The sequence below is a fragment of the Mirounga angustirostris genome, unplaced genomic scaffold (assembly GCF_029215605.1).
Source record: "Mirounga angustirostris isolate CCGP_5_RB_7025 unplaced genomic scaffold, mMirAng1.0.hap1 SCAF_4, whole genome shotgun sequence".
Lineage (NCBI taxonomy): Eukaryota > Metazoa > Chordata > Mammalia > Carnivora > Phocidae > Mirounga > Mirounga angustirostris.
This window is the reverse complement of record NW_026991712.1, coordinates 36,524,011-36,550,864: the sequence shown is the minus strand read 5'-3', so window position 1 is coordinate 36,550,864 and position 26,854 is coordinate 36,524,011. Positions and strand designations below refer to the sequence as shown.

The 26,854-nt window shown below is 39.6% G+C and overlaps 2 protein-coding genes across 3 annotated transcripts in view; both read left to right on the top strand.

Annotated features, from left to right (window-relative positions):
- The first annotated feature begins 600 nt into the window (after nt 1-600).
- Nucleotides 601-5,138, top strand: POLR2K (RNA polymerase II, I and III subunit K). The gene is made up of 4 exons (XM_045896160.3): nt 601-735; nt 1,325-1,394; nt 2,087-2,179; nt 2,868-5,138. Exons 2-4 carry the CDS (start codon nt 1,334-1,336, stop codon nt 2,888-2,890), a joined length of 177 nt encoding a protein of 58 aa, XP_045752116.1. The 5' UTR covers nt 601-735; nt 1,325-1,333; the 3' UTR covers nt 2,891-5,138.
- A 1,580-nt stretch (nt 5,139-6,718) lies between these two features.
- The window catches only part of SPAG1 (sperm associated antigen 1), a 70,177-nt gene continuing 50,041 nt past the window's right edge, over nt 6,719-26,854 (top strand). The window contains exons 1-7 of one of the 2 annotated variants that reach the window (XM_064588044.1): nt 6,719-8,656; nt 12,612-12,753; nt 14,729-14,888; nt 20,639-20,764; nt 24,408-24,472; nt 25,383-25,489; nt 26,284-26,389. In XM_064588044.1, the coding sequence (XP_064444114.1) occupies nt 12,614-12,753; nt 14,729-14,888; nt 20,639-20,764; nt 24,408-24,472; nt 25,383-25,489; nt 26,284-26,389 (704 nt within the window). In that variant the 5' untranslated portion in view covers nt 6,719-8,656; nt 12,612-12,613. Of the gene's footprint in view, nt 8,657-12,611; nt 12,754-14,728; nt 14,889-20,638; nt 20,765-24,407; nt 24,473-25,382; nt 25,490-26,283; nt 26,390-26,854 lie in introns of those variants that run through there. The other variant, XM_064588045.1, reaches the window with a different exon arrangement.

Here is a 26,854-nt window from a genome sequence, read left to right as displayed (position 1 = left end):
ACCCAGGCGCCCCGTCTCTCTCTCCTGAATAAATGAAATCTTTAAAAAAAAACAAACCAACCCCAAAAGCAAGAGTTGGAGGCTTAACCAACTGCGCCATCCAGGCGCCCCAGCCTTTGCTTTAAAACAAGCAAAAGGAGTGGGTCAGAGGGACAACAGGAGCCTACGAAAGGTTCAAAAAGCAAAAATGAAATTATGTGAAGGATAGGGGGCGGCTGCTCCACTGGCCCAGCACAGGTATCAAACAATAGGAAAAACATAATCTGAAAAGTGCTTTTTAAAGTGAAAATCAGTGATGCAGTCGCTGCTTCTGTGTTCCTCCGAGTAACGGTTAGCCTAGGATTCCAGGGGCACTTGTCATTTCGCTTTCTCTCCTAACCCTCAGCCCTCCTGGAAGTTTACTTTCTACTGACTTCATTAGTTAGAAAAGCAGACTCCCTCCGATTTGAGGAACTACTGAAATGCTTTGCTATTCTGAAAAATGAAATAAGCTGGGGCGAAACACGAATTCTTCTCCACAGAGCCTAACATCCAAAATTCCCGGCTTTACCGCTTGTGTACAATCCGGGTTCCTTGGCCACGCCCGGGGGGCGGAAGAGGCGGGGACTACACGCGTCATATGCCAGCGCCGGAAGTTGGTTGAGACACAACGAGGAGCCATAATCCGCCGCGAACTGCAGAGTACTTAGTTTCTGGGGGCTACGTGGGTAGGGAATTGGCTAGTTGTATTTAGAGGTGGGTATTTGGACCCAAATTGGTAAGACCCTCAAGGTTAAAAAGGTCCGGTATGGGGTTAGAATTGGGAGAAGCTGGGGGTTGAGTGGATGGTGTTATTCCTTTGCCCGGTTTCGTTCAGGTTAGCTCTTTGGCTTTGGGGAGTTATTCTCCCCTTATTTTCGGTTCGCATGTTCCCTTGTTGAGGGATATAATTTATTGCTTTCTGCTGAATTTTGGAACAGTAGGACTTCTGTTAAATGGGAACGCGAGCTTTGCCGTCAGATCCCAGTGCCCCTATCTCTTAATAGCTGAATAACCCTACGCAAATTGACTTCTACAGGGCTGGGTTTCTTCATCTGTAAAGTAAGGGTAATAACTCCTACGATTGTTGTAAAGATTAAAATGACATTATATGTGTAAAATGTTACTGTGTCTAGTTTGGGGGTAAGTGCGCAATACGTTGTCGTCCTTTAGCTCTACCCATAGGGTTTGAAAAAGTACACGTTAGGAATTGGGACTTTTTTAGGTTTCCCTGAGAAAAATGAGGCCTGGTTGTGTTTGTGAGGAGCCCTTTTAAGATATTAAAGATTTAAGTCTGTGATTTCAGGGACTATCAATGGACACCCAAAAGGACGTTCAACCCCCGAAGCAGCAGCCGATGATATATATCTGCGGAGGTAAGAGTAGAACTTAAATAAAGTAGGAGTGTTTTACTTCAGAGTTTTGAAATAATTACATTTAACTTTGTCTTGAATGGGTCATCTTTAAAGTTACAAAGCAGAATACCAGCAACTGTAAAAAAAAAAAAATCTTATTAAGAATTCGTCCTCCTTAGTATATTGTTGTTAAATAATAAAAGTTCAACTGAGTACATTTTAAAGGTGTAATAGGCTTTATTAATGGATTCATGAATCAGGCAGCATCCTGCCTAGCAAGTAGATGGGAGCTCCAAAAGGCTACAGAAAAGGAAAGGTTTTTAAAGGTAGAGAGGAGTGGGGAAAAAGGAAATTATTAGCAAAGACTCCATTGTTTTAGGTAAGGTTGCCTTTCTAAGAGGAACCAAAAAACAGTAAATTTCCTAATGCTGACAAGGAAATTCCCATGTTGAGTGTCAGGGGTTATATTTCTGAATGGTTGAAACTGCAGTTAGGTTAAGTGTTAAGTCTTGGTTTACTAGGTTTACGGACTTGGCATCTTAACCTAAGTGAGGCCATTTGGGTCCTGTGGTTTTCTTTTCAACATGGTCATGGCACCATACTCTTGAGATTGAGTACATTTTAGTGCTTTGGGTAAAAAATACAGTTAAGATAATTTGCTTGTCTGTCCTATTTGCCCTTTAGACATTGAATGACCATACTTTCTTTTTTAGAATGTCACACCGAAAATGAAATAAAATCCAGGGATCCAATCAGATGCAGAGAATGTGGATACAGAATAATGTACAAGAAAAGGACTAAAAGATGTATCCTTGTAACTTGCTAAATATGAAGTAGGTGGAAGTGAAGAATAATGCTTGGGTTGTTAGTCAAAGACTAATTTCTGATTTAAAAAAAAGGTAATAACTTTTAGACTACTTACCAAAAAGGCATGATTAGGATTTTCATAATCATTTTATTTTTATTTTCATAATAAAAATCCAGTGAAGAGGCATATACTAAATATTTAAATACTAGTTGATTTAGTTCTCATAAGTCTATTTTTCAGGATCGGTATTTAACTTATTTTACGTATAGTCCTTCTTGAGTTTGAGTTGATGGACAAACTAAATTATACAAGTAGAAATACAAATACTGTGTATGAATGCTACTTAATGGATAAAGTGAGGCTTACAAATTAGCTGAAAGACAAAGTACATTGTTACATGGTAATTAATAATACAATTACAGTATTTTTTAAACCAGTAAGTTACCTTGCTAACATGGTTTCAGTGTTTTTTGGTGCATTGGTCTTTTGTATCATGGAAAGGGGACTAATAAAAATTGAAACCTTTTTTTTTTTTATTTCCAGTTGTCATAGTAAATACTGAGTTCCATTCTTTTGTGCATTGTAGCTAAATAACTAGCTTATTGCAAAGAGAAAGTGACTTGGAAGTGTTAAATCTTTCATGTAATTTTAAAATATGTTTTTGTCCTTAACTCATTTTAAAACAGTGGTGGTTTTTGATGCTCGATGAAACATGGAATTCAGAGGATTATCTTCATTTGTACTTGGATTTGCTGTTAATGTTGTATAGCTTTTGATTAGTGTATATATCTTTACAAATACAAATAACATTTCATTTTAAAATCCATCTTGTATTTAGATATCTATTTAATAGTTTCTATAAAGTTTTTTGTTCAATTACATGATTTATAATTTACTTTTATTGTATATGTAATCTGACAGAGTGAAAGTTTAAAGTACACTTAATTAAGCACACTTAATTAAGGCCTAGAATCTTTTGGGATTCTTGTTAAAAATGAAGTTTCTAGGGCCCTGTGAAGGTCTGATTAAGTAAGTTCCTTGGAAACTACTGTTTTACATCACCAACTATAAACTCTCCAGCATCATTTTGTATTGAGTATACCAATGTGCTTAGCATGCATGCATTATTTTGTGTTAAATTTTTCATTTTACTTGATGTAGGCCTTCTGTATGTATATATAAGGCTTGACTATATTTTAAATCTTGGGTGAGGAAAAAGAAACTTTAATGGTTGCATCTGTAAGGCAAAATCAACCCTAAGTAAAGTGGATGAAGCAGATTATTAAGGCAGGTGTAGTTTCTGAGGTATAATCATTAAGGTAAAAAATTCTGCTTTCAGGATATATAAAGATATAAATATATATATATATGGACTTGTTTACACTGACCTATGGATAAATGTTTAAAACTTTTGCCCTTTTGCCTTGATCTTGGGGATATGGATACTCGAATACTCCCATTTGTTCCAGGATTCCATCATTATGGGATGTCATCTGACATTCATTTTGAAGATTAGATATATTCCATCTTCACTATTAGCTATGTGTGTCTCTGACATTCAAAAAATTAAGTGCCATTTTAAAAAAGCACCTATATTTCTATTAACATCCTTGAATACTAAGTTCTATAAATTTTTTAAGTGCTATACAAAGTACTACCATGCTCAGATTTTTATTTATTTATTTTTTGAAGATTTTATTGGACAGACAGCGAGAGAGGGAACACAAGCAGGGGGAGTGGGAGAGGGAGAAGCAGGCTTCCCGTTGAGCAGGGAACCCGATGCAGGGCTCGATCCCAGGACCCTGAGATCATGACCTGAGCTGAAGGCAGACGCTTAACAACTGAGCCACCCAGGTGCCCCCCATGCTCAAATTTTTAAAGAGTGCCTCGTAGGTCCAGGTTTTCCTTTAGCCATACCTTTCATAATTTTGTAATTCTGCTCTGTTCCTTCTTGACCTTGTCTTTTTCAGACAAAAGAGTCCCAATAAATATGATAGGACAGTCCCCTAAACAAATCCTAACACTTCGGATAATGTTCCTCTTAGCTGTTTTGATTTTATCATAGTTCTTTTATTTATCATTAATTTAATTGAATATTATTTGGTTAACTAGACAGTGGTTTAGTGGAAAAAGCATTACCACTGGAACTTAAGACCAACATTTCAACTAGTCCCCTCTTTGTGTCCCTTACATCTATAAAAATGGAAGCCATTTTACCTCTTGCCTCCCTGGACAGTTTCAAGAAAAAAAGGTAAAATAGGTACAAAATTGCTTTAAAAGATGGTTTTGGGGGTGCCTGGGTGGCACAGTCGGTTAAGTGTCCCAAGTCTTTAGTTTCAGCTCAGGTCGTGATCTCAGGGTCGTGGGCTCGAGCCCCGTGTCAGGCTCTGCACTGAATGCAGAGACACTCTCCCTCTCCCTCTGCCCCTCCCCTCTGTACACACTCTCTCTCTCAAAAATAAATAAAAACAAATCTTAAAAAAAAAAAAAGACTTTCAAATAGTGTTCTATAAGTATAAATATCAGCAAATCTGAGCTTAGAATTACCACATAACTTGTCCTGTACTTAAACTGCTTACCAATGACTATGGACATGCATGTCCTTGAGAAAAGCATGGAAATTGATTCAAATCCAGCCCTGCTACTCAGTGACTAGCCAGTTCATTTCTTTTAACTTCAACTTCATTGTCAAAGTGGAGGAATTTATGATGGTCAATATGGTGCTTTGAGGCTCTGAAGTTATCTCGAGATTAAAGTTGTGAAAAATGTAAAAATAGTAGATGAAATCAGAAATGGCCAATCTTGGGGCTCCTTGGTGGCTCAGTCAGTTAAGCGTTGGACTCTTGATTTTGGCTCAGGTCATGAACCCAGGGTTGTGAGATGAAGGTTCTCTCCCTCTGCACACCTCACCCTCCACTGTGTTTGTCTGTGTGTGTGTGTGTGTCTGTCTTCCCCCCCCCCCCCCAAAAAAAAAGCCAGTCTTAGGAGTCTGGCTGGCTTAGTCGGTAGAGCATGCAACTCTTGATCCTCGGGGTTGTGAGTTCGAGCCCCATGTTGGGTGTAGAGATTAAAAATCTTAAAAAAAAAAAAAAGGCCAGTCTTAAGACTAAATTATATAAGTTGAGAAGATGTAAAAACAAGTTGCCTCCTCACATATACAAATACATGGATATCCCCACCCTTCCTAGAATAAGTTCTGTGCAGAAAATTAGTCAAGAGGGAGTGGTTATTTGAGCAGAAGGCTGAAGGATGAGATAGTAAGACAAGGGGAAGGAGCATTCCTGAAATTGAGGAAATAGCCATTGTAATGTCTCGGGGTGGATGTTCCCACTTTAGAATGAAGCCCATATGGCTCAAACTTTGAGTTAGGCAGAGGCCTGCTTATGTATGGTCTCGTGATGGGAGTAAACAGGACAGTAACATGATTTAAGACAAGATTACTTGAGCTGGGGGCACATGGGTGGCTCAATCGTTAAGCATCTGCTTTAGGCTCAGGTCATGATCCCAGGGTCTTGGGATCAAGCCCTGCATCAGGCTCCCTGCTCCGCGGGAAGCCTGCTTTTCCCTCTCCCACTCCCCCTGCTTGTGTACCCTCTCTCGCTGTGTCTCTCTCTGTCAAAGAAAATCTTAAAAAAAAAAAAGATTACTTGAGCTGTTCTGTGAGAATGGATAATGTAGGGATGGATGGGTGATGGATGGGGAAGCCAGTTAAGGACCACCTGTAATAGTTCAGGATAACGATGATGGCAGGCTAGAGTGGTAGCAGTGGAGGGACTAAGAAGTGGCTGGTTGTAAGATAACATTTTGAAGTTGAGCTAACGGGACTTATTGATGGATTGGCTATCATTTTAAGAGCTCAGTAAACAGTATGGACTTAAGTGAAAGGCTTTGGGTTCAAATATCCACAGTGTCTTTTGTTAACAGCGTGACTTCACCAGGATTCACTTTCCTCATTTGTAAGGTAGGCATGAAATAATGGCACCCACCTCACAGGTTAGTTGCAAAATAAAATGAATCCATAAAAACTCTTAGCCTAATCAGTGTTTATTATTATCACCATTGCTGTATTATTTTCCACACATGATTAGTGTCAAGATCAGTCTCCCAGCTTCCAGCCTTACTGTCTCCATCCTCTTCAGATTGCTGTTTCAGAAATACGGATTTCATGGCACTGTCCTGAAAATCCTCAGTGGCTCTCCATTTTGATAAAGCCAAAAGTATTGGAATAGTATATTTGACTCCTTTTCTATCTCTGTCACCACTTCAACCCACCTCTCACTTAATCTTTTGGTTCCAAGGAGATGTTTGCAGTTCTTTAAGCAGGTAACAGTCCTTATTTCTTTCTTACCTGTGCCTTTCTCATGCTTTTCTCTCTGCCTGAAATGACCTTTTGTGTTGTTCTTAACCAGCATCAGAATTCTGAAGGATTGTTTCACAGTCTCCTAGCTTCCAGTATTTTTTTTAAGATTTTACTTATTTGAAAGAGCATGCTCGAGTGCACGGGGGGGGGGGGGGGGGGGGCGGCGCACTGAGGGGGGAGGGACAGAGGGAGAAGTGGACTCCCTGCTGAGCAGGGAGGCCAATATGGGGCTTGATCCCAGGACCCTGAGATCATGACCTGAGCCAAAGGCAGATTCTTAACTGACTGAGCCACCCAGGTGCCCCCATCCACCTCCCCAGTATTGTTGAGATTCTTATTCCTAATTCTTTTTCATTTTTTCTCTGGAAATGTAGGATTCTCTTTGCCAGTGTACTGAAATGTTACAGTATGTGCCTTAGCATGGGGCTGTTTTCCACTGTTCTGGGTACTTGGTGGGTCCTTTCAATCTGGAAAGTCAAGCTCTTCAATTCTGGGAAATTTTCTTGAATTATTTTTTATTTGAGAGAGCGCGTGCACGAGTGTGCAATTGGAGGGCAGAAAGAAAATCTTCAAGCTGACTCCTGGCTGAGCACAAAGCCCTGTGCTGGGCAGGGTCTCAGGGCCCATGAGATCACCACCTGCCCTGAAACCAAGAGTAGGATGCTCAACCAATTGAGCCATCCAGGCGGCCCCTCTTGAATTGTTTAATAACTTCCTACCTTCAATATTCTCTTTTCTCCAGATCTTTTTAAAAAAAATGTTAGACTTCATTGACCTTTCTCGTCTTTCCTTGTCCTTTTTTTTTTTTTTCTTTGCTCTTTGGAAGATTCCTTTAATTTTACTTTCTAATCCATAGTAATTTTCTCTGTAATTTTCATTCTGGTGTAATTTTAATTTGTATAAGCTTATTTTTTCTCTATATTTGAGTGTATTGGAATGTATACATTCGAAGAAAAACTAACACATACCTATCCTTGTTTCTTGGATGCAATGTCTTACCTTTATGAAGATGATAGTGGTAATTTTCATTTGCCTACATAGTCTATCCCCTTCAAGTTGCTTTTTACCCTACTTTTTATTTAGGCATAAATGTATATATACATAATTATAACCAGAACAAAATACTGAGTGAATGAAAAGAAAATTACAGAGTATGTGGAATTACAACCATTTCCCCAAATATTTAAAGGATTTCCTCCTGTGCTGGAAGTAAAACTATGTCAATTTACAGTAGTCAGTGTTTTAAACCTAGGACATAGTTTTGAGTGAAGTTTGCTGGCTGGAATGAGGTATGAAGTGACTTTACATGGACTGGGGCATGTGATGCTGACAAAGCAAACTAAGGTTTACTCAAGTTCAAATCTGTGCCTATAAAGGTGCAAATTTAGCATTCTCTGGCATTGGCAATGGAAATAATAAAAATATAGTCAGTCATATTTGCAGAAGTTTTACCGCTATCAGTGTTTTTACCACTGTCAGTGGCTGCTAAAGGACGTAGATCTAATTTAAGTGCAAAGGGAAGGAAAATAACATTGAGTTCCTATTATGTACCAGACATTAATCTGAAATTGTAAAAGTAAAATACATTCCCCCAACAATCTCTACTGTTTTATTCATCTGAATTGTATTACGTCTTATTTGCCTTTGTATCCCAGTGCCCCGTACGGTGTCTCATAACCACCACTCCGAAGATGTTGAATGCATACAAAGGAAGAGGGAATCTTGTCTTTCATTTACTCTTCTATGTAAAGGGAAGGAGCTAAGTCTGGGTTGCATTTTAGATATTCCGAACGTTTAATTCTATTTCTATAATTAAGTTGGAGTAGTTATCAATTTATCTTGCGGGTAGTGTAACAATCCAGAACAGTAACGGCGTTTTAACTCTGGGAAACGGGTCCTCTGCGGGAGAGCATGGGCTGTGTGAGGCCTATCGGCGAGGTAGCAAGTCGAGGGCCAGCCAATCATCCGCAGAGGCTGTGGTCCCGCCCCCGGCGGTCAGCCTCTCACCAGTGGGGGCTGAGGCGGGGCGACACGCCCCGATCTCGGCACCTGCGGCGTCGGCGGTAGATTGTGCAGTGGTCACGTCCGCGGCGCCGAGTGGCGTCTGGGACCCAGGTGAGTACCTGCCGGCCAGGAGTAAATTACATCTCCCATCGCAGTTCCCTTCGGGAGCTGGGGTGAAAAGCGGGCCCCGAGAAGCAAATGCACGGTCGGATTCGACTGCGGAAGCCGGTTATGGGATGGAGAAACTGGGGGCTTTAGTTTACTGTGGCGGAGGGTGGCGGATGTTGGGACAGGGTCGCAACACGGGGGTTGCCGGGGTCTGCCGGCGGCCTCTAGTCCTGGAGACCAAAGCCGGGGAGTGGGGAGCAATTTCAGAGGGTCCTAAAGTGCCCCCTGACCGTTGGGTTGACGGTAGAGCTCCGGGTTCCTGGCCGGCCCCTGACCCCTGCCGTTCTCGGCCGCGCTGTACACAGAAACCGTTGCTACGGCTGAGGGAGCCCTTTCCTTTCGATCTCCGCCTGCAGGGGGCGCTGGACCCTGTGCTTGTGGAGAGAACGTGCCTGGGGGAGGAAAACAGGTTTTCGTGTTACTTAACCATCTCAGTTTGCGCTGGAGGTATTTCTGTCAGCTGATTAGGGAATATGGGAAATGGATGTGGATCAGGATGACGGAGAAGAGATTAAATCCAACTAGAATCAAGGATTTTCCTAATCAAAGAAATTCCAACCGGATGTGGGAGTGTTCTAATGAGAGCAAATAAACTGTTGTATGATTTGTTTTTTGGAACGTGAGAGTTAACATTTAGTAGTCTTGAAATGTTCATCCCACCGGGGGGGGGGGGACCCCAAACAAATATAAAGTTTTCAAAAAGGATTTTCAGAGAAATGTTAAACCAGTGTGCAGAATGAAATTAATTTGATTAGATAAGAGATGGCTCTGTCATTTAAAATGTTTTTCACTGTATTTTATTCAAATCGTGAAATCTCAGGGGTTGCAAGACAAATTCGAGATCATCCATTTTAATCCTGCTGGATGCTTAAGTTTCTCCCATCAAAGATCTGCCAAGTCTTTAGAAAAATTCTCCTAATGTAACCCATTCTGTTCTGGGCAGCATCAATAATTTAAAAGTCCTTCAAGTTGCTTTCCAGTAACTTCCACTCTTAAGGCTATCCTTGTGATGAATGTATCATCATCCTGGGCCCTGCCAGTATAGGGCGAAAACCATCTCATTTTTCAGCTGGATCTCATCGGAAAGCCGATGAACTGTCTTCTGTGTTCTTTGCCCCAGTCAAAGCCAGCAGGAATATGGAGAAGTTGACAGAGCCTTCTCTTCTTTTGCAGAGGTCTGATGTACGACCAGACTCCCAGAGGGCAGGCATGCTGAAGGAGATACTTTTGGTCAATTAGACCCATTGCTACTTTTTGTTTTAAAATTTATAACCCAATGTGTTTTACTGTAGTGGTTTTTAAAACACTTTGACAATGACTCACGATGAGAAATATATTTTGCAACATGTGCATTTATGTTCACACTTGTCATTTGTATAGACACGAAATAAAAGTTTTTACAAAACAGTATTCACTTTAATGGTATGTGAAGTAGTCAGATTTTTTTTTGTTGCTGTTCTAGTGTGTCTCATTATGAAACAATGCTAATTGCAGCTCACTAAATTGATTTCAGGGGTTGCCACCCACAATTTGAAAAGTCTGGGTATGATGGCTAAGTGCGTGGGCTCTGCAGTTGCCTACTGAGATTCAAATCCTCAGTCACTAAATAATTATATGACCTTGAGTAGGTTACTTAAAACACAAGCACTTCCTTTTCTGTAGAATGGGAGTAATTATTAATACCCTTCATGAGAGTGGTTTTGAAGATTATGTGAGATAATAATCCATGGCACAGTAATTTATCTCCATAACTCTTAACTGTTATTACTGCTCTCTACTTAAAATAAAACCTACCTGATACAGTAGTTGAAAGATTAAATGAGGTAATATATGTACAATTCTTAGGATGGTACCCAGCACACATTAAGAGCTGTGTAGTATTTGTTGGTGTTATTATCATCATCATTAGCAACAGTATCATTAAAGTGAAACAGTCCAAGGCTCCCTTTTTCCCAATTCAGTTCAGCAAGTGTTTCTTAAGGGTATAAGGCACTACTTATGTTGGTCCTGAATATATGACGATGAATAAAGTAAGATCTCACAATCTAGAAGGGAAGACAAAAATAAATAATTAGAATATGTGCTATGAGAAAGGTATGGGCCCAGTGTCGTTAGAACACAGCCGGGAGTGGACAGCAGGGAATGGCGGAGAGGGTGATGTAAAGGACAGTTAAAGGATATTATTTGTGTTTGTGCTGAATCACAAAGCATGGTTGGGGTCTGAACAAACAGCTGAAGTAGAAGTAATTGAAATCAACATTAAAAGCTATCTTAAGGGCGCCTGGGTGGTTCAGTTGGTTGAGCGACTGCTTTCGGCTCAGGTCATGATCCTGGAGTCCCGGAATGGAGTCCCACATCGGGGTCCCTGCTCAGCAGGGGGTCTGCTTCTCCCTCTGACCCTCCCCCTCTCATGCTCTCTGTCTCTCATTCTCTCTCTCTCAAATAAATAAATAAAATCTTAAAAAAAAAAAAAAAGCTATCTTAAAAAGCAGTTTGAGGGCACCTGGGTGGCTCAGATCATGATCCCCGGGTCCTGGGATTGAGTCCCCTGTCGGGCTCCCTGCTCAGTGGGGAGCCTGCTTCTGCCTCTGCCTCTCTCTCTCTTTCTGTCTCTTATGAATAAATAAAAATCTTTAAAAAAAAAAAAAAAAGTTTGAGCACCTAAGGGGACCAGAATATGCCATCCCCAAATAAGCCATTTAAGCATAAGGATTATTTTTTTTATTTTTTTTAAGATTTTTATTTATTTATTTGACAAAGAGAGACACAGCGAGAGAGGGAACACAAGCAGGGGGAGTGGGAGAGGGAGAAGCAGGCTTCCCGCGGAGCAGGGAGCCCGAGGCGGGGCTCGATCCCAGGACCCTGGGATCATGACCTGAGCTGAAGGCAGACGCTTGACGACTGAGCCACCCAGGATCCCCAAAGCATAAGGATTATTTTAAACTGAAAACAATTAACAGGAAGAATTCTCACCCTCCCCCTTTCTGCCTAATAGCAGGGCATAAATTTCCCTTTGTAAAGGTGTCCCCTCCTCCCCTCTCTCACACCAGGAGGAGGAGAACAATCCTCATCATAGTAGATAGACAGCACCAGGATAAAGCTGCATACACAAATCTTAATAAGGAAACTATTATCGGGGCGCCTGGGTGGCTCAGTCGTTAAGCGTCTGCCTTTGGCTCAGGTCATGATCCCAGGGTCCTGGGTTCGAGCCCCACATCGGGTTCCCCGCTCTGCGGGAAGTCTGCTTCTCCCTCTCCCACTTCCCCTGCTTGCGTTTCCTCTCTCACTGTGTCTCTCTCTGTCAAATAAATAAAAAATCTTAAAAAAAAAAAAAAAAGGAAACCATTATCTTTCACTAGTTTCTCCCATATATTTACCTTCTCCTAAAAGCCAAACCCCCTTTTCCTTTGTCTAATCACTTATCCACAACTTATCACCCTTTGTTAAAATGGTATACAGGCTCCCAGGCCTAACAGTTTCTTTCTTTGGGTTTTCACTTTTCTATGAAGCCCCGCGCCCCCATGCATAAGTGTATAAAATAAACCTTTTCTCCTTTTAATGTGTATTTTATCAGTTTAATTTGGGAGTCTCAGGCACTGAACCTAAATGAGTAGAGGAAAAGTCTTTTCCTATTCTATAGCACCAAAACATGCTTTGTGTTCCAACTTTGCTAATCTATGTATGGTACTTAGTAATTTAGTTCCATGACTGTTAACTGTTGTTAGCAAGGAGAGAGAGTTTTAAAATGAGTAGCCTTACTCCTTAGAGAAAACACACCTCCTTTTTCCATAGAAAGGAAAAATCAATGTTATAGAAATACCTAGATGGCTACTACTATCTAAATTCAGTATTACTATATATATTTGCTTCATAACTATTTACCTATACTACATTTCAGCCATGACTGCCAAAGATTATCCATCATTATGGGGCTTTGGAACAACAAAAACATTTAAAATTCCTGTGGAACATTTGGATTTCAAGTATATTGAAAAATGTTCAGATATTAAACACTTGGAAAAAATTTTTTGTGTACTCAGGTAAGCATTCAAAAATCATTTTATGTTTCAGTATACCAATTATATTGTTGCCTTCTGAAAATTGAAACTCTTAGAAATATTACACTTTCACATATTGAGATTGTTGTTTTGTTTTGTTTTTTTCCCATGTTAGGTTCCAAAACTGTTGTTTTGATCCTGTGGTTAGTTCAGAGGGTTCTGGCTAGGTCTACTTCCAGCATGCAACGTAAGGCTCATCAGTGTTCAAGAGGACATTTTTCTTGCTTCCTCCACATTTTCTAGGAAAAGGTAGCCATGAGAGTAGCCATTAGAAAATAAGGTTAGCTCACCAGCCTACCAGTTGATAAAGTTCTTTGGTACTCCCCCCATGCCATACCATCTGCCAACATGGGTGGTGACTTACTGTGAGCTGGTCACAAGGAGAGGATGGTGGGGCGGCCACGAGGTGGGACCAGAAAGCAGGGAATCCAGACCTTCTCTGGGTAAGGGCCCCACAGTGGTGATTGTCAAACTTTAATATAGGTCAAATGTGGTTGTTAAAAATGCAGGTTTGAGGTTCCCATTCCCAGGGACCCTGCTTCAGGAAACCTGGGGTGGGGCCCAGGAACATGTGTTTTTAACGAGTGCCTGGCTGACTGACATGCAGGTGGTCAAGGGAGCCCACTTCAAGCAGCACTGCTCTGGGTGATCCCAATGGGTGCCACCTATTTGGGATGTACTGAGGGGTTTTCATTTGGAGAGTAGCCTGATATTGTGGAAGTATTTGTGAAGCATGAATCACTCCTCCCTGGACATCAGTAGCGTTCCTTTTGTTAGGTGGTAGTTATCTGTTTTCTGTCTTCTGACCCCCTTCCTCATCACTGTGTCCTTTCCTTTTTCTCTCTCATCACCTTCAGCCTCCTGTCCTCCCTAAGCATCCCTGCTTGTGCCTGGACACAGTCAATGTCAACCTCATCATTTCTGAAATGGAAAGTGAAACATGTATTTTTCCTTTTGTTTTTCTCAGCAGTAGAAAAACATTTTCATTTACCTGTGGTCAAAGACTAATAAAGAAAATGTGACGTTTATGTGATGGAAGAGTTTGAAAGCCACTCGCTGTTGGTTTTAAGAAATTCTATGAATAGCTTAATTCAATTATATTGCATTGATTCAGAATTTATTTTTAAAGATTTTATTTGTTTATTTGAGATAGAGAGTGAGAGAGAGATCACGAATGGAGGGCAGAGGGAGAAGCAGGCTCCCCGCTGAGCAGGTAGCCTACCCCGGGGCTCCATCCCAGGACTGTGGGACCATGACCTGAGTTGAAGGCAGATGTTTAACCAACTGAGCCACCCAGGCGCCCCCAGAATTTATTTTTAAGAAAAATTTATTTGAAAATGGGAATTTTTTCTACTTTTCTAAAAATTTAAAGGTAAACAGACTTATAAGAGAAGGGGAAACGGTTGATTTTCCTTCAGAAACAAAGAACAGAGTTCTCCATACAACTCTCTAGCAATGAATTCTGTTCCTTGAGTTGGTTGAATTTAGAGGCATGTTGTTCTGAACCACTCCTCTGCCATTTTCTTCCTATCCCTTTGGGGGAACAAAAGGAGCTACAAACTCCTCCTTGGGAAGGAAATCCAGTCTCAGTTTCTGCCTGTCTCTAATATTGAATTTTCATTTATAAGTTAAAATTACCTTATGTAACAGAATGAACACATGTTAAAGAGGGGAGAAAATGTTGTTTCTTCAACTTTCAAAGTGTGTGATGGAAGCTGGTGTCTTTGGAGCTCCATTGTTTCCTTCATTGCATCACTCCATAGATTAACATAAAAATGAAGGTTGTGCTGGTTGAGGAAGGTGAGTGGGAAGCCCACGCACAGCCCAGCCTTCATCCCTGTGCAGGGGCAGCCCTGGAGAGCTCCGCAGAACCCCTCTGCTCCATGGAGCCCAGCCTGCAAATCTACATTGGCCTCTAAATAAAGTGGTGACTCCAAAGTTCTGAATTTTTTTAAAGGTCTGGTGAGGAAGGATATTATCCTGAACTTACGGAATTTTGTGAAAAGCGCCTTAAAGGCTTGGCTCCTGAAAGTAGAGCTTTGAGGAAAGATAAACCTGCAGCAACAGCATCCAGTTTTACAGCAGAAGAATGGGAAAAAATTGACGGCGACATGAAGGTATAGAGTGACGCTGGTTTTTTGTGACATTCTCATATTGCATATATGTCTCCTTCCCTTTTCTAAAACCCTAGGCTTCTTTCTTTTTTGTCAGTGAAGGGCTTTTAGTGGTATTCATTCAGGTAGTATTGGTTGCCTCTCAAACCCAGGAGAATATTGTGAATGTGTATGTTTGTGTCTGTACACCCACATGTGTATTTTAAATGACTGTCCTATCAAAGAAACATAATTCACTCAGCTTCTATAAATAGTGCTACACAACATGCTGGTTTGTAATTTCTTTTGTACGATCCTGGTTATTTCCTCGGCATAAATTGTTGGAAATCCAGTTGCTTGATCAAAGGATGTGAATAATTCTAAGGCTGTTGAAACACATTTCTATGTTCTCAGAAAAGTTGTGCCTTTGTTCTCTTTTCAGCAGCAGTATACACGAATGCCCATTTAAGGTATTCTTCACTGGATACTATAATAATTTTTTTTTTAAGATTTTACTTATTTATTTGAGGGAGAGTGTGAGCAAGCATGAGTGGGGCGGGGGTTGGGGGTGCGGTGAGGGGCAGAGGGAGAGGGAGACGCAGACTCCCCGCTGAGCTGGGAGCCCCAACGCGGGGCTCAATCTCAGGACCCCAGGATCATGACCTGAGCCAAAGGCAGCCGCTTAACCGACTGAGCCACCCTATAATCATTTTTTAATCAATTAAATAACTGAAAAATTCGTGTATCTGTTTGATTACTAGCAGCATTCAATTTTTTGTCCATCAGTTGAATTTCTTCTTTTGTTAATGGCCTGTATCTTTAGTGATTTCTTTTAATCAGCTTTATTGAGGTATAATTTACATTCGAACAAAAATTTAATGGTCTACGTTTCACTGAGTTTTGACACCTGTCTATGCTCTAAAACATTTCTATTACCCCGAAAAGTTTCCTTGTGCCCCTGTGCAGTCGGTGCTGACCCCACATCCTGGTCCCTGGTAACCCCTGAACTGTTTTCTATCATTGTGGATTTGTCTTTTTTAGACTTCCCTATAGTCATACAGTATGTGGTCTTTTGTGTCTTCTTTCACTTAGCATCATGCTTTTGAGATGCATCTATGTTGTTGCATATCCATAGTTTGTTTCTTTTAATTGCTGAGTAGTACTGAATTGTATGGATATCTCACAGTTTATCCACTTACCAGTTGATGAACAAAATGTTTTCCAAAGTGGCATTCCTGCCAGTAATGAATAAAAATTCCTGTTGCTCTGCATCTTGGTTCACACTTAGTATTGCCAGTTTTGTTAATTTCAGCTTTTAGATATGCAGTGGTATCTCATTTCTCTAATGACTAACTTTGTTGAGTGTCTTTTCATGTGCTTATTTGCCATCCATATATCTTCTTTTGTGAAAAGTCTTTAAATACTTTGCCCATTAAAAAAACATTTGGATTACTTATGTTCTTACTAAGTTGTAAAATACATGTCTTTCATACATGTCTTTCATTAGATACATCTTTTGCAAATATTTCTGCAAAAAATATTTTGCAGATTACCTTTTCATTTTTTTACGGTGACTTTGGAAGAGGGAAGGTGTTTAATTTTGATGAAATCAATATTTCTTTTACAGTCTGTGCTTTGTGTCCTATTTAGGAAGTCTTTGTCTAATCCCAGATTCCCAAGGTTCTTCATAATGATTCTTCTAGAAAGTTTCTAGGTTTAACTCTTAAATCTAGGTCTAGGATCTGTTTTAATTTTGGGGTACACACACACACACATACATATAATATAGATATCAAGGTTTCAAGCATCACTTAATGAAAGATTATCCTTTTCCCATTGAAGTTCTTGACATCATCATCAAAAATCAATTGACCATGTATGTGTGGGTCTATTTCTGGACTCTCTTTATTCTTTTTCATTAATCTAAATGTCTCTCTTTACTCTAATACCTCATTCTCTTGATTATGGTTAAGTCTTAAAATCAGATAGTACAAGTCCTCCAACTTTGTTCTCCTTTTTCATAGTTGTTTTGGCTATTCTACGTCCTTTGCTTGCCAGTTACTACAAAATAACTTGCTCGTCTTTGGGTTGGGATTGTGTTGAATTTATGGATCAATTTCAAAATAACTGACATCTTAATAGTGAAATTTCTGATCCATGAACATTATATGTTTTCTGTTCATTTAAGTCTTCTTTAATTTTTTGTGCCAGTGTCTTGTAATTTTCAATGTGTTGTTCTTGTATATTTTTTGTTAAATTTATTCCTAAGTATTTAATATATTTTATGCTATTGTAAAAGTTAATGTTTTTCAATTTCAATTTTTTCCTCATTTTAAGTCACCCTAGCTATGAAATTTTATGTATGTATGTATGTATGTATGTATTTTTGGTGTGGTAAAATACATATCACATAAAATTTACCATCTTAGCCATTTTTAAGGGTACAGTTCATTAGTGTTATATTGACATTATTATATTCAGAGATTTTTAGGTGTGCAGTTCAGTGTTATATTCATATTGTTGTGCAACCAATCTTCAGAACTTTTTTTTATCGTACAGAACTGAAACTCTATACCCATTAAACAGTCCGTCTCTCCCTCCCCTCAGCCCCTAGCAACGACCATTCTACTTTCTGTTTCATAAGTTTGACTAATCTAGATACCTCATATCAGTGGAATTTTAATTTCAATTTTTATTTGTACATTGCAAGTTTATAGTTATCTGACTGATCCTTTTATATTGACTTTGTATCCTGCAATCTTCTTAAATTTACAAATTAGTTGTAGTAGCTTTTTTGTAGATTCATTTTCTTCTATGCAGGATCATGTCGTCCGCAAATAATGAAAGATTTACTTCCTCTTTTCCAGGATGGCTGCCTTTTATTTCTTTTACTTGCCTTATTGCACAGGCTTGGACCTCTATAAGAACAGATATTCTTGTCTTGTTCATAATATTAGGGGGACATCATTCAGCCATTCACCATTAAGTATAATGTTGGCTTTAGATTTTATGATGTGACCCTTTATAAGGTTGAGGAGGGTCCCTTCTATTCCTTGTTTGATGAGAATTTTTATCATGAATGAGTATAGAATTTTATGAAATGTTGGGGCGCCTGGGTGGCTCAGTCGTTAAGCGTCTGCCTTCGGCTCAGGTCATGATCCCAGGGTCCTGGGATCGAGCCCCACATTGGGCTCCTTGCTCTGCAGGGAAGCCTGCTTCTCCCTCTCCCACTCCCCCTGCTTGTGTTCCCTCTCTCGCTCTGTCTCTCTCTGTTAAATAAATAAATAAATAAAATCTTAAAAAAAAAATTTTATGAAATGCTTTTCCTGCATTTATTGAGAGGAATGTAAGATTTTCTTTATAGTGTATTAATAAGGTAAATTATGTACTCTGTTTTCAAACGTTATAGCAGTCTTGCATTCAAGGATAAACTCTATTTAGTCATGTTGTGTCTTTTTTATATATTGCTGGAATTTTATGAAGGATTTTTGTGTCTACAGTCACAAGAGATATTAGCCTGTAGTTTTCTTGTAATGTCTGGTTTGGGTAAGAGGGTAATGCTGGCCTCATAGAATATGAGTTGGGAAGTGTTCTCTCTTCTTGAATTTTCCAGGAAAGTTTGTGTGTAATTGGTATTATTTCTTCCTTAAACATTTTCCAGAATTCACCACTGATGCCATCTGGCCCTCAAGTTTTCATTATAAGAAAGGATTTGACTATGAATTACGTTTCCTTAACAGATACAGTTCTATTCAGGTTATCCTTAGAGTTCTCTCTCTGTCTGGCTCCCTCTTCTTGAATATATTGCACCCGGATCTTTGTAATCTTTGCCTCCCTGAAGCCTGAACTGTGTTTTTTTTTAATTCAGTGAGACCACAGGGCTGTTTGGGTTTCCTTTCCCTATGTTATAGCCTGGAAATTACGGGCAGTAAATTGGGGCCAATGCAAAGCTTCCGTCATTTGTTTCCTTTCTTTCAAGAATCATTGCCCTGTGCTACCTATTGTCCAATGTCTGAAAACCACTGTTTCATATATTTTATCCAGTTTTCTAGAGTTTAAGCAGGAGGGCAGATCCAGGCTCTGTTACTCCATCAGGTCCAGGAGGAGATATCCCTTTATTGATGTTTCTATTCATGTGTTCCTTATTTATTTGTAATAGTTCTGTTGCATATATTCTAAATTTTCCTTCAATTTGTCATTAGTCTTTTAAATCTTGTGTATAGTGTTTTTCATGTTTATTCATTAAAAAATTTTTATCCCTTGGTTTTATCCCTTCTGTTTTCTTGCTTTTATACTTGAGAAAGCTTCCTCTCCACCAGATACATATTTACCTGTATTTTCTGAGTTCTTCTGTGGTTTCATTTTGCTTAAGAAATAACTTCTTAAAACAGATTCTAGAGAAACAGTTTTTTGTTTTACTTTATTCAGCGTATTTTACTGGATTGAATAATACATTTGAAGACAATTTTGAGGAATATGTATTCTCTAACTCAGAATGCTATGTTTTTTTAAACTTTCAGTTTTCTCGGTGCACCTGGGTGGCTCAGTTGGTTAAGCGTCTGCCTTGGGCTCAGGTCATGATCCCGGGGTCCTGGGATCGAGCCCCGCATCGGGCTCCCTGCTCAGCGGGGAGCCTGCTTCTCCCTCTCCGTCTACTGCTCCCTTGCTTGTGCTCTCTCTCTGTCTGTCTCTTTCTTTCTGTCAAATGTATAAATAAATAAAATCGTTAAAAAAAAATAAACTTTCAGCTTTCTCATTTTGCCATTTTATTGACTTGAAATTGAAAATCTGGTAATTAATCTACAAGTTAAAATATCAGTTTATGTCCAGAGGTCTTTGGCTTTAGTGTCCAGGGAATAACAGCGTAGTTTTAGTTGCAGAACCTGCTTTTTTTTCCAGTTGCGTGTTCTTTCTCGGTCACCTCTCGACTTTGCTTCCTCTCCCTTTCTTTCTTGCTTTTCCCTGCCACTTGTCCCTCTCCCCGCCCATGCTCTCTTACTCTTTGTCCGCCTCTGTAGTGCTTCCTCTTCCTTTTTACCTTTCTCCCCTTACTGTTTTTCTGTTTCTTCTCCCTTTTTCACCTCTCTGCTCCCATTTTGTTCCCCTGCCTCCTGCACGGTTAGGACAGATAATATAGTTAATCGCTGTATCACAGTGCCTAATTTAATACAGTGTCTGACAGATATCAGACCCTCACTGTATAGCTGCTTAATAATAACAATAGAATTTCCCAGATAACAAATCTCTCACTCAGTTTCTTCCTAGAACCTGTGAAAATTCAGTTTAATAAACATGATTATGAACCTATTATGTGCCAGACATTGTGCTAGGTTCCTGAACCAAAAAGGTGAGACTATGACGTAGGTTCTGCCCTCAGGGAACTTACAGAATGTGAGAGAGATGAACAATAATTGGCTTATTTTAAATCTCTGTGTTAAAACATGGAGGAGGAGCATTTGTAGCCCAACCAGGTAGTTCAGGGAAAGCTTGTTGGAAGAGATGAGAGTAAGCTTGCAAAATAATAGAAGTAGGAAGGGTAACACAAATATGCATAATAATACTGAACTGTACATTTAAAAGTGGTTAACATGATAAATTTTGTTTTGTGTATTTTACCACAGTTTAAAATAATAGTAGAAGGGCATTACAGATAGAATGCATGACCAAATTGTCACCCAAAAAAATGAACCCATAGGAAACTATGATAATGTATAATCCTAACACCTGATTAATTACTTCAAACTGTTTATCTTCTTTTTTCTCCTGCTTCTCAGAGTTGGATATCGGAAATTAAAAAAGAAGAAAATAAAATGCACTTTCATGAAACTGACACACTTCCGGCACTGGAAGATAATTTGCCTCCAGTTCGTGGTTCACATAGCCATCTTCGTGTTAGTAAGGTAGGCCGTTTTGGTGTGAGGTGTGGGTGGCGGGGGGACAAGACTGTTGTTGTTGTTAAGAGAGCTAGCAGTTAATCAGAGTAACCACAGTGTGATGTCCCCTGAGAGTTGGGGATCATCTTTCAGCTGGCTGTGTGCTGTGGCCTTCTTGAGGAGGCTGTGTTTCACCACTTGGAGATCCAAATGAAACATTTCCCTTTGAAGGCTTGCTTCTTGGGCTCTGCCTTTTCTCATTTTTTCTTTCATTGTGACGTCTGCTCTACTCTGACCAGTTTTGATGAGCACATAAGATCCAATTCAGTGGGTGAGAATTTCAGGGAATAATCTTGTCTGTCCAATGGAGGCATAGAGGAAATAGTTTATTACATGATTAACTCTGGATTTAAAGTATTAAATAGATACTTGCAAGCAGTTATAGATGTCATTCCTCTGTTTACTGCATGTTATTACCCCAGCCCCTTATGATGATTTCTCTGTGGTCGATCCCTATTTTGTCATGTAGACCTTTCCTTTTTCACCCATCGGTTCCATAAGGAAGAGGCCTGTTGGAATTTCAGGTCCATTTATACTTAACTTCAACTTAAAACTGAGCTTCTGGGCATCCACCTGACCCTGATATTACAGAATCTAGCCATTGTGTCCTGGGCATTGGGAGTCTCTGGGCTTTCACGTGGATCCTGCATTCTGTTCCCTCTGCCCTACTTTTTTCTTTTATTCCTATCATTTCTGAAAGTTTGCCTGCTCAGGTCTCTTCATTCTGGGTTCATTCATGTTATTCTCATTTCTTCTTTGAATACTCAATTTTATTTAAAAAACATCCATAGCCCTTCATTACAGTGCTCTCTAATAATTTACCTTCCTGCATCTTTTTCCTCCCCATTAAGAATTGCTCATGTAACTGAAGTACACCATAATCTGGTAAGGATGCCACTATCTGTAATTAATATATTTGTATTTATTGAACACCCATTTTTTGCTAGGTCTGTGCCCTGAAAATATAACAGGGGGTTATGGTTCCATGGGGTAGACAGACTAGTGGTACAGTGATTCTCAAAGTATTATCCATGGGCCCTGGTTCTCTCAGAGATCCTTCCAGAGGGTCCAGAAAGTCAATGCTATTTTTAGAAAATAATGCTACTGCTTTGCCTTTTTCACTGTGTTGACATTTGTATTGAGGGTGAAGCTGCTGGGCCTTAGCACGAAGCAAGGCACTGAGGGGCACCAAACTGTGCTAGTAGTCTCTGTTTTCTCCACAGCTCCCCATTTACAGTAAACAATTCCAGTTTGACTTAAAAATGTCTTTGATAAAACAAAAAAACTTATTTTGTTAAGTCTTGAATCTTGAGGACACATCTTTTTAATAATCTGTGTGACAAAAGAAGTGTTCAAAAAACACTTGACTGTGAGGTAAAATCTGGTGGTTATTTCGAGATTCGAGACTTGTATGAGTGAGTTGCCAGCTTAAGTCACCACTGTTTCCCGGAACAGGTTTTACTGGAAAGCGATTGACAGACAAATTATGGTTATTCAGGCTTGGGTTTTGGCAAACATTGTATTGAAAATAAATGAAGTGGGCCTGTCACTCTAAGAAACAACTGACGGTGTTTTTTGCTAGTGATAAAATCTGAGCTTTCAATTGCAATTTAAGAGTGTATTTCATGGGATGCCTGGGTGGCTCAGTCGTTAAGCGTCTGCCTTTGGCTCAGGTCATGATCCCAGGGTCCTGGGATCGAGTCCCACATTGGGCTCCCTGCTCAGCGGGGAGCCTGCTTCTCCCTCTCCCACTCCCCCTGCTTGTGTTCCTGCTCTCGCTGTCTCTCTCTCTGTCAAATAAATAAATGAAATCTTAAAAAAAAAAAAAAAAGCGTATTTCATGTTCTTATGCAGCCCTTAAATACCTGCTTGTGACAAAAAATTTCCCCTTAAGGGGATACCTAAAGACTTTTCTGATGAGCTCGATGAAGACATTAACAGATAAGATTTTTAAATTGTATAATGGAATGTAGGGATATTTGGAAGCTCTCCATAACTCAAATGACCGCGCCCAGTGTTACAAAATTATGCATGGGTAAACAACCCATTCAAACTGGTTTTGGATTGTGACTAACTTTTTTTTTTTTTTTTAAGGTTTTATTTATTTATTTAACAGAGAGAGACAGCAAGAGAGGGAACACAAGCAGGGGGAGTGGGAGAGGGAAAGAAGCAGACTTCCCGCTGAGCAGGGAGCCCAACTTGGGGCTTGATCCCAGGGCCCTGGGATCATGACCTGAGCCAAAGGCAGATGCTTAACCGACTGAGCCACCCAGGCGCCCTGGATTGTGACTAACTTTTAAGAACCCACTTAAGAAACTGTTGATGAGCATAATGGCTGTTGTTTGCTTTCCTCCCATTCCCTTCTAGTGCTCATAGTGGGCATGCGACCTAGGTTGGGCCACTGAATAGCACCAAGCTAGTGCTTGGTCAGGGATGGGTGCATGACCCAAACTAGGGAATGCTGAGTCCTTACCCGGGATTTCTCTTAACTAAAGGTGGAGAGAAGAGTCACTCTCCTTCTTTCTGACTGGGAGGCCTGTGAGGTTATGATCCCATACTGCTTGTAGCCACTGTGTGTACTATATGGAAAAAGCAAGTAGCCAGTGGGGGGGAAATGAAATCTGTGGGCAGAAAGAAGCAGAGACTAGGAACAGGGGGAGAGTGGGAGAGCTGGAGAGAGAGAATATACTATCCTTTATCTAGTAATACCCCTGCCCTTTCATGAATTTGGTTATGTAAGCCAATAGTTTATTCTTTTTTTAATAGGATTAGTCCAAGTTGGGTGTCTGTTGTTGCAAACAAAACATCTCTAATGCACCAAAGTAGTTATTTCTCCAATGCCTGGGTTTTTTTATGTTTTTTATTTTATTTTATTTTTTTTAAGGTTTTATCTATTTATTTGTCGGAGATGAGAGAGAGCGCACAAGCAGCGGGAGCAGCAGGGAGAGGGAGAACCAGGCTTCCCGCTGAGCAGGGAGCCGGATGCCCGGCTCATTCCCAGAACCCTGGGATCAGGACCAGAGCCAAAAGCAGACCTTAACCAACTGAGCCACCCAGGCATCCCTCCAATGCCTAGGATTTAAAAGAATGAATGATAGGGCGCCTGGGTGGCTCAGTTGGTTAAGCGACTGCCTTCGGCTCAGGTCATGATCCTGGAGTCCCTGGATCGAGTCCCGCATCGGGCTCCCTGGCTCAGCGGGGGTCTGCTTCTCCCTTTGACCCTCCCCCTTCTCATGCTCTCTCTATCTCATTCTCTCTCTCAAATAAATAAATAAAATCTTAAAAAAAAAAAGAATGAATGATAGTTGATTACTTTTTTATTATAAGAAAATCACTAAAAAGCACATTTCATACATGTGAGTTTTTAAATCTTATATACATACTTAAAGTCCTATAGATTGCTCCCAGAATTAACTACCAATTTAAAATCCTTTTTAACATGCTGTATGTTAATAGTTACAATACTTGAGTTGTTATAACTTCAAGAGTACCTATTTTTCTTATCCATTCAATTAGTATATCTTAATTCAGTACTTCACATTGCATTTATCATAAAACCTGCTAATCTTATATTAAATATGTCTCATAAAATGTGATTTTATTCTTTCAGGAAAAATATTCTAATAGCAGACAACCTAAGAAGAAAATTCCAAGGGATTATGCAGAATGGGATAAGTATGTTTTATATTTTGTAATACAAAATTTGTCACTGGAAAATTCTCTACCATAAAATATTGTAGTAACTTCTTAATTATTATAAATCTGAACATATCAAGACTACCAAGTTACTTTGGTAGAGTACTAAGAGTATATGGTCTAAGTAATGAAGGATAGTTGGAAGAAAGGCAGGCAGGGACAAGCCCCCCACTCCCCCTAAGTGGAAACCTCCCTTAAAAGGGTTTTATACCATCCTGGAAGGAGCCCTCCACCCTTTCCCATGTGATAGATGACAAAAGCCTGATTGGATGACAGGCATGTGGAGGGTTAATCAGATTTAAACAGCCTACCAGCCAGGCCATAAAAACCCCTAGACTTAGACACTCCAGGTTACTCCAGGTTGCAACCCTCTCGGTTCCCCTCCCTTTTCAGGAGTTTTGTACTATCGCTCAGTAAACTTTGCTTTGCTGCCCACCACTCTTCCTCTGGTCTACCCCTTCATTCTTCCAAGTGGCGTCACCAAGAACTATGGGCATTGAGGGAAAAGAAATCCTGTAACATAAGCACTTTTGATCATATTTTTTCATTAAATAAATATCTACAGCATTCTTTTGTTTATAAAAGCAACCAAAAATAATTCAGGTAATCCTATGCCCATCAAAAATAAAAAAGAACAAAAACTTTAAATCAAGATAAGTTAGTTACAATTTTAATGACAAAGTTCTGAACAGTTTAGGTCTGATAAATATGGAGGTCCTCACTTGAATTGCATGGTTTCTAAGAGCAAATACAGATGACTTGTAATATGAACCTGTTACACATTTTTGGAATATGTCTCTAAAGGCACAGTGGTGTGAATATAAGACTATCACTGATAAATTTAATTTTCTTGCTTGTACATTTTTTCAGTTTTTTTCTTTCATTTAAGATTTGACGTGGAAAAGGAATGTTCAAAAATTGATGAAGATTACAAAGAAAAAGCTGTAGTAAACAAGTCACATTTGTCTAAAATTGAGACAAGAATAGACACAGCAGGTAATTGGAAAAAAATAATAATTTCGTAGTTTTTACATTTTCAAAATTGTAATAAAAGCTATCAAACTAGGGCGCCTGGGTGGCTCAGTTGGTTAAGCGACTGCCTTCGGCTCAGGTCATGGTCCCGGGGTCCTGGGATCGAGTCCCGCATCGGGCTCCCTGCTCTGCAGGGAGCCTGCTTCTCCCTCTCCCACTCCCCCTGCTTGTGTTCCCTCTCTCGCTGTGTCTCTCTCTGTCAAATAAATAAATAAAATCTTTAAAAAAAAAAAAAAGGCTATCAAACTAGATGACCTTCTCTTTAAGTGCTACAGATTTCCATTGTAATTTTATGGATTTTCTCCTAGAGTTGACCACTTCTAACAAATTCAGTTGCATCCTTTTTAAACTACTTAATTTTATATGAGTAATAGTTACACTACTTAAATTTAGTAAGCCTCAAAATATAAACCTAGTGTTTTACTATTTGTTTTTCATTGTATTTTTCAAATCTTTTTTCTCCAAATCCCTCAATTTTTTTTTGCCTCAAAACAAAAAGATACAGCAGTTTATTTGTTTTCACTGGAAGTCTGTAGGTGTATAGCACCTTCAAGGTGAAATAAAACCAATAATAAAAAAAATCTAAACCCCCCAAAATTGGGAATGATTTAAAGAAACATTTCCTAAACTTAGGAAACCTTTATTTTATTTACTTCACAATTTACTGCTGCTCTTAAAATAAGCATTCTTGGATTTAAACTTTTTAAAAATTCTCTTCAATTATATTTTTATTTATAGCAGATAACATTTACTTCTAGGTCTAACTGGGAAGGAAAAGACTTTTCTTGCTACTCATGAAAAGGAAAAAGGAAATGAAGCTTTCAACTCAGGAGACTATGAAGAGGCTGTGATGTATTATACTAGGTAAGCAGATTTTTGTTGTGGTTTATGTTGCCTGTTTTTTTTTTTTTTTTTTTTTTTTTTTTTAAGTAGGCTCCACACCTAAATATGGGGCTTGAACTCAGGACCCTGATTGAGAGTTGCGTGCTCTACCAACTGTGCCAACCAGGAACCCCTTGTTGTGGTTTAAACTTGCCATTTAGGGGCGCCTGGGTGGCTCAGTCATTAAGTGTCTGCCTTCGGCTGAGGTCATGATCCCAGGGTCCTGGGATCGAGCCCTGCATCAGGCTCCCTGCTCCGCGGGAAGCCTGCTTCTCCCTCTCCCACTCCCCCTGCTTGTGTTCCCTCTCTGTCTCTCTCTCTGTCAAATAAATAAAATCTTAAAAATAAATAAACTTGCCATTTAAAAAACATGATAATGTTTATATTTAATTGTTGAAGTGATATAAATAAGCTAAAAAGTCTGTCAGAATCACTGAAGATATTATA

Excerpts from the sequence above, each read along its gene's own strand:
- POLR2K (XM_045896160.3), top strand. The coding sequence starts at position 1,334 with ATGGACACCCAAAAGGACGTTCAACCCCCGAAGCAGCAGCCGATGATA. Across the intron at positions 1,395-2,086 it reads GATGATATATATCTGCGGAG|AATGTCACACCGAAAATGAA; the intron begins GTAAGAGTAGAA and ends TTTCTTTTTTAG. Across the intron at positions 2,180-2,867 it reads CAAGAAAAGGACTAAAAGAT|TGGTGGTTTTTGATGCTCGA; the intron begins GTATCCTTGTAA and ends ATTTTAAAACAG.